The 7,855-nt window shown below is 37.4% G+C and overlaps 1 protein-coding gene across 1 annotated transcript in view; it reads left to right on the top strand.

Annotated features, from left to right (window-relative positions):
- The window catches only part of LOC111140180 (zinc finger protein 724-like), a 17,722-nt gene extending 10,775 nt beyond the window's left edge, over window positions 1-6,947 (top strand). The window contains exons 5-6 of the mRNA XM_022492518.1: window positions 5,524-6,789; window positions 6,868-6,947. Of these exons, the coding sequence (XP_022348226.1) occupies window positions 5,524-6,789; window positions 6,868-6,947 (1,346 nt within the window). The remainder of the gene's footprint in view (window positions 1-5,523; window positions 6,790-6,867) is intronic.
- Window positions 6,948-7,855: the final 908 nt, after the last annotated feature.

Raw genomic sequence — 7,855 nt, 5'->3', positions numbered from 1 at the left:
AAGAATATGTTATTTGAAACATTATATGTTAATAAAAAAGAAATAAAATTTTTTAAAAAACCAACGAAAAGAAAAAAAAAATGAGCATTACATTCAATGTATTGCTATTGTTTATTCTGTTCTATTATATTTATTTCACATTTTTGTTATTTTCTTTCTCTACTAAATTTCAGTAGTTTTTTTTTTCTGAAAGGAATACTAATTTTCAGTAGTTTTCCCCTTCTTTTATTTTACTTTTCAAAAGACTTTATTTATTTGACAGAGATCCCAAGTAGACAGAGAGAGGCAGGCAGAGAGAGAGGGGGAAGCAGGCTCCCTGCTGAGCAGAGGCCCATGTGGGGCTCAATCCCAGGAGCCTGAGATCATAACCTGAGCTGAAAGCAGAGCCTAAACCTATTGAGCCACACAGGTGCCCCAGTTTTTCCCTTCTTTTAGTAGGAAAGTTGTTTATTCCAACTTTTTTCTTTTTTTTTTTTTTAAAGATTGTATTTATTTGTATTACAGACAGAGATCACAAGTAGGCAGAGAGAGGCAGGCAGAGAGAGAGGGAAGCAGGCTCCCCACTGAGCAGAGAGCCTGATGTGGGGCTTGATCTCAGGACCCTGGGATCATGACCTAAGCTGAAGGCAAAGGCTTTAACCCCTGAACCACCCAGGTGCCCCCCAACTTTTTTCTTAACTCAACCATGTAGAGCATAAAAGATTTTGAAAATGGAAAGTGTTGTGGAAAAAAAGATTAGCAAAATAAACAATACAAACAATGACAAAACAGAAAAAATTGAAGTTAGAATTCTTAACAGTTTTCTATAGATCACATCATCTGTGGACACAGATAATTTAACTTTTTCTTTTTACAATTTGGATTCTTTTTATGTATTTTTCCTTCCTTAACTGTTCTGACTAGAATATCTGGTACTTTGCTCAAAGGCAGTGTTGTAATCACTTCATTGCATTGTTTCTGATCTTAGAGGAGAAGCTTGCAGTCTTTTACTATTGAGTCAGCTTTTCATACATATATGGCTTTTATTAGGTTGAGAGAGTTTCTTCTATCTCTACTTATTGAGTGTTTTATTTTTTAAAATTTTTATTTATTTTTTTAAAAGATTTTATATATTTATTTGACAGAGAGTAACACAGCCAGAGAGAGAACACAAGCAGGGGGAGTGGGAGAGGGAGAAGCAGGCTTCCTGCTGAGCAGGGAACCTGATGCTTGGCTCCATCCCAGGACCCTGGGATCATGACCTGAGCTGAAGGCAGCCACTTAATGACTGAGCCACCCAGCCACTTTTATTGAGTATTTTTAATCATGATATGTCCAATATGCTCATACTTCTGTTCTGTCTCAATTAATATGATCATATCTTTTTTGATCTTCATTCTGTTATTGTGGAGTCTTCAATTTATAGTTTCCCATACTGGAACACCCTTAATTCCAGGAAGATTTTTTACTTGATTATGTTGCTCAATGGTAAAATCTGCTTTTGACTCAGTTTGTTCTATTTTATTGTGGACTTTGCATGAATATTCCTCACAGGTAGTAGTTTGTAGACTTCTTTAGCTATAGTGTCTTCTCCTGGCTCAGATAACCTGGTAACGCTGGTGCCCTACAGAGCATGTTCTGCTGATTTCTCTGATCTTCACTCCTTGGAAATNTGAGGCTTGCCTCAGGACCAGCAAGGTGGGCCCCTGCCCACACCACATCTGCTGAGCAGAGAGTTCTGTAGGGCCTCAGCCCTGGTGGAGTTGATGTCAGGTCTCCTATCACAAGTAGACCAGAGCTCACCTAGTCACACTGAGGCTAGGGTCCAAATATTCCCCACAGCAAGCAAGGAGAGCCTCTGCAGAACCCTGGCCTGAAGGATATAAGAGGACACATCAGTGGCTTTTCCAAATACAGAAGAAGGCAGAGACGTAGACAAAATACCAAGATGAAAAAATGTATCTTACATGAAATGAGATATGGCCATGGCTAGAGATCTAAGGGAAACAGAAATGAGTAACTTGCTTGATGGAGAATTTAAGGCAACAATCTTAGGGATATTCCCAGGGATGAGAAAAGAATAATGAGAACCTTAACATAGAGAGCAGAGTTTAAAAAAAAAAAAAAATGGGGGCATGTGGGTAGCTCACTCCATTAAATATCAGACTCTTGGTTTTGGTCCAGGTAGTGATCTCAGGATCCTGGGATCTAGCTCCAAGTTAAGCTCCTCATTCACTGTGGTGTCTGCTTAGTATTCTCCCTTCTTCTCCCCTCTTGTAGCTCCTACTCATGCTCTCTCTATCTCTTTCTCTGTGTCTCAAATAAACAAATAAATAAATCTTTAAAAAAAATGAAAGAGATTAACAATGCAATCCATCAGTTTGGAAACAGACTTGATGCAATGAACAGGAGGCAGGAAGAAATAGGGGAATAACTTTCTGACCTAGAGGACAATAAATGAATGAATGAATGAATGAATGAATGAATGAAAAATAATGAATCTGAATCAAAGAGAGATGTATCATCTCTCTCAAGATTTCATTTAGGGAACAGAGTGACTCCATCAAATATAGTATCATTCCTAGGCCTTGGGCTTTTCTGTGCTGGGACAGTTTTGTTTCCAAATTAAACTGTTATTCTGGTCTAAGAAGATTCCCAATTTTTTTGGTATAAGGTTGATAATTCAGTCTTAGTAACTTGAGCATTTTTATGAATTATCTGGGTATTTTTTTTCTAAGTTAACTGATTAGTATGTATTAATTGATCTAATTAAAGCATTGCCAGTTTTGTTATTATTTTGGTTAAAAAGGGCATTATACCCATGAAACAAAGAATATGTTATTTGAAACATTATATGTTAATAAAAAAATAAATTAAAAAAAACAACAAAAAGAAAAAAAACAATAAAAAATGAGCATTACGTTCAATGTATTGTTATTGTTTATTCTGCTCTATTATATTTATTTCACACTTTTGTTATTTTCTTTCTCTATTAAATTTCAGTAGTTTTTTTTCCGAAAGGAAAACTAATTTTCAGTAGTTTTTCCCTTCTTTTCTTTTATTTTTTTTAAAGACTTTATTTATTTGACAGAGATCCCAAGTAGACAGAGAGAGGCGGGCAGAGACAGTGGGGGAAGCAGGCTCCCTGCTGAGCAGAGACCCATGTGGGGCTCAATCCCAGGAGCCTGAGATCATAACCTGAGCTGAAAGCAGAGGCTAAACCTATTGAGCCACCCCGGTGCCCCAGTATTTCCCTTCTTTTAGTAGGAAAGTTGTTTATTCCAACTTTTTTCTTTCTTTTTTAAACTGTATTTATTTATATGACAGACAGAGATCACAAGTAGGCAGAGAGAGGCAGGCAGAGAGAGAGAGAGAGAGGCAGGCAGAGAGAGAGAGAGAAGCAGGCTCCCCACTGAGCAGAGAGCCTGATGTGGGGCTTGATCTCAGGACCCTGGGATCATGACCTAAGCTGAAGGCAGAGGCTTTAACCCCCTGAGTCACCCAGGTGCCCCCCAACTTTTTTCTTAACTCAACCATGTAGAGCAAAAAAGATTTTGAAAATGGAAAGTGTTGTGGAAAAAAAGATTAGCAAAATAAACAATGCGAACAATGACAAAACAGAAAAAAATGAAGTTAGAATTCTTAATGGTTTTCTATAGATCACATCATCTGTGGACACAGATAATTTTACTTTTTCTTTTTCAATTTGGATTCTTTTTATGTATTTTTCCTTCCTTAACTGTTCTGACTAGAATATCTGGTACTTTGCTCAAAGGCAGTGTTGTAATCCCTTCATCACATTGTTTCTGATCTTAGAGGAGAAGTTTGTAGTCTTTTACTATTGAGTCAGCTTTTCATACATATATGGCTTTTATTAGGTTGAGAGAGTTTCTTCTATCTCTACTTACTGAGTGTTTTTATTTTTTAAAATTTTTATTTTTTTGAAAGATTTTATATATTTATTTGACAGAAACACAGCCAGAGAGAGAATATAAGCAGGTGGAGTGGGAGAGGGAGAAGCAAGCTTCCTGCTGAGCAGGGAACCTGATGCTGGGCTCCATCCCAGGACCCTGGGATCATGACCTGAGCTGAAGGCAGCCACTTAATGACTGAGCCACCCAGCCACTTTTATTGAGTATTTTTAATCATGATATGTCCAATATGCCATACTTGTGTTCTGTCTCAATTAATATGATCATCTCTTTTTTTTTTAAGATTTTATTTATTAATTTGACAGAGAGAGAGAGATCACAAGTAGGTAGAGAGGCAGGCAGAGAGAGAAGAGGAAGCAGGCTCCCTACTGAGCAGAAAGCCCGATGTGGAGCTCTATCCCAGGACGCTGAGATCATGACCTGAGCCAAAGGCAGAGGCTTTAACCCACTGAGCCACCCAGGCTCCCCGATCATGTCTTTTTTGATCTTCATTCTGTTATTGTGGAGTCTTCAATTTATAGTTTTCCATACTGGAACACCCTTAATTCCAGGAAGATTTTTCACTTGATTATGTTGCTAAATGATAAAATCTGCTTTTGACTTAGTTTGTTCTGTTTTATTGTGGACTTTGCATGAATATTCCTCACAGGTAGTAGTTTGTAGACTTCTTTAGCTATAGTGTCTTCTCCTGGCTCAGATAACCTGGTAATGCTGGTGCCCTAGAGAGCATGTTCTGTTGATTTCTTTGATCTTCACTCCTTGGAAATGTTTGAGGAGATTTGAAGTCCTTTGTCATGAAGTGTCTGTTTGAATTCTTCAGTGAATTCATCTAGCACAGGACTTTTCCTTGTTGGGAATTTTTTCATTACTCTTTCAGTGTGCTTAGTAGTTGTTGATAAGTTGTAATTTTAAAATATTTCTTCATGATGGTTATACCTTTTTTGAAATTTATTGTTGTCTTTTGGTATCACTTTCTTGGCACATGATTATACATTGTCTCCTTTTATAATTGCTTTTATTTCTATGGTATTAGTTCTACTGTGTCAGCTTTTACTTCTTCACTTCTCCTTTTAGGTGGTCTTTTCTCATTTATTTGCCCTTGATTTAGTTCATGAGCTGTCAATTTTGTTGATCTTTTCTGACAACCAACTCTTCCTATTGTGGATATGTTCGTATTTTTACTGTATTCTATTGGGTTCATTCCAGTTTTATGTTTAAGAATCCATCCTTCCACAATTTTATTCTCATATGACACTTTTGCTGATTATTTGAGATAGAGGAAAATGATGTGTGCTACAAGATGACAATATCACAGAATTATCTATTAGGATATGTGGTCTGTATGTTGTGTGCAAAGTTCTGTATCCATGGAGGAATGAAGTCCTCATGATTCCTTCTCGGCCATCTTCCTGACATTCTTTAATTGACTTGAAGCTTGTATATTAGAAGACATTCGTATGTTCATCTGAATGTGATAAGTAGAATGATTTTACTTTTCTCTATTTGATATCTTTTAGAAAAGTTTTCAATTAGCAATAATTGTGCCTCGGATAAACCTCATTGGCTACGATACTGCCAGTGTGCAAAGCTTCTCTTATTTGATATCTTTCAGCTGTATCTTCACATGACCCTCAAAGCTGCCTGCAGAAGCCAAGCGTAGAAACTTCTTTCCAAAAAGTGTCAATGGGTAGATACAAAAATAGTGCTGTTGAAAATGTTTGCTTAATGACATACTGGGACAATGATGGGGAGAGTGAAGGGCATCAAACATACCATGAAGGACATAGCCATTTGGAGACAACCGCGCTTGATAAGAATCAAAATGACCAGAATAGTGAAGGATATAAAACATCATGGAAAACCTTACTTTTTAAGTCAACTGTTTCTGCAAAGCAGTGTGTTTCTGTCAGCAAAAGCTCCAATCAAATATTCAAACATACATACGGAGAGAAACCTTTCCAATGTAAAGAACGCAGCAAAACCTTTAACTTCAGCTCAAACCTATTTCAGCATCACAGAAATCATACTGTAGAGAAACCATACAAATGTGAGAAATTTAGTAAAACCATTAAAGACTTCTCATCACTAAGTGGACACAGGCAAATTCATACTGGAGAGAAACTCTACAAATGTAAAGAATGTGGCAAAGGTTTTAAGTTTCACACAGCATTTACTCGACATCACAGAATTCATACTGGAGAGAAACCTTACCAATGTTCAGAATGTGGCAAGGCCTTTAACAGGCACTCAAACTTTATTCAACATCACAGAATTCATACTGGAGAGAAACCTTACCAATGTCCAGAATGTGGCAAGGCCTTTAACCAGCACTCAGCCCTTACTCAACATCACAGAATTCATACTGGAGAGAAACCTTACCAATGTCCAGAATGTGGCAAGGCCTTTAACCATCACTCAGCCCTTACTCGACATCACAGAATTCATACTGGAGAGAAACCTTACCAATGTCTAGAATGTGGCAAAGCCTTTAAACAGCACTCACACCTGACTCAACATCACAGAATTCATACTGGAGAGAAACCTTACCAATGTCCAGAATGTGGCAAGGCCTTTAACATCCACTCAAACTTTATTCAACATCATAGAATTCATACTGGAGAGAAACCTTACCAATGTCCAGAATGTGGCAAGGCCTTTAACAGGCACTCAAACTTTATTCAACATTACAGAATTCATACTGGAGAGAAACCTTACCAATGTCAAGAATGTGGCAAGGCCTTTAACCAGCACTCAGCCCTTACTCAACACCACAGAATTCATACTGGAGAGAAACCTTACCAATGTCCAGAATGTGGCAAAGCCTTTAACATCCACTCAAACTTTATTCAACATCACAGAATTCATACTGGAGAGAAACCTTAGAATTATAAATAATGTGGCAAGGCCTTTAGATTGTTCTCAACACTTCCTCATCACAGAATTTATCACAGAATTGCATATAAATGTAAAGAAATTGGAAAGACTTTTCAACAGCACTCACACCTTAGTAACCATAATAGAATTCATACTGGATAGAAACCTTACAAATGTAAAGAATGTGGAAAAAATGCTTAAGGACTGCTCTACCATACTCCACATCAGAGATTTCATATTGGAGAGTAACTACGCAAATATAAAGAATGTGTCTTACCTCTCTCTCCCTGGAGCACACAACTTAACGTCATCGTTGTCATAGGAAGAAAACTGGAAAATGTGAAAAAAGTGTTCTAACTTTAACTGGAATTCAGTCTGTACTCAGTGTCAAAAAATGCAAACCCTAGGGGCACCTGGGTGGCTCAGTGGGTTAAAGCCTCTGCCTTCCGCTCAGGTCATGATCCCAGAGTCCTGGGATCGAGCCCCGCATCAGGTTCTTTGCTCGACAGGGAGCCTGCTTTCCCCTCTCTCTCTCTGCCTGCCTCTCTGCCTACTTGTGATCTCTGTCTGTCAAATAAATAAAATCTTAAAAAAAAAAAAAAAAGCAAACCCTAGAAACATAATGAATGTGGAAAGGCCTTCTTTTCAATATACACTTAAGTGAATACCAGAGAGGACATTAAAGTAAGTAGATTGAAAGGTACCAGAGTTTGGAAAACTATTTAATTGATCATCAGATGTCAATAACATTTGACAGATAGCTAGTAGAAAGCCATACATCAGTCACTCTATTCAGACAGTACTCTGTATCAAAACAGTTATTCCAAGGAAAAAGACAAAGTTAAAGCAAATAGATATGTTGTTATATGCAAGAGATTTAATGGGTGGACTTTTACATAGATATAATTAATTTCAATGCACTTTTTCGTTACATTGACCCTATTTGAGATTTGTGACTAATAATAATGTACCTAATTCTCAAATCACTTCAGAAAATTTATTTATTCCTACTGTGTATGTGTGAAACCATGTGGCTGATTGTAGGCATATCAAAGATATTTGATGCCCTT

Source organism: Enhydra lutris, unplaced genomic scaffold (assembly GCF_002288905.1).
Source record: "Enhydra lutris kenyoni isolate GAN:26980312 unplaced genomic scaffold, ASM228890v2 scaffoldscaffold221, whole genome shotgun sequence".
NCBI lineage: Eukaryota > Metazoa > Chordata > Mammalia > Carnivora > Mustelidae > Enhydra > Enhydra lutris.
The sequence above is the reverse complement of the archived record's forward strand: the minus strand, read 5'-3'. Positions and strand labels throughout refer to the sequence as shown.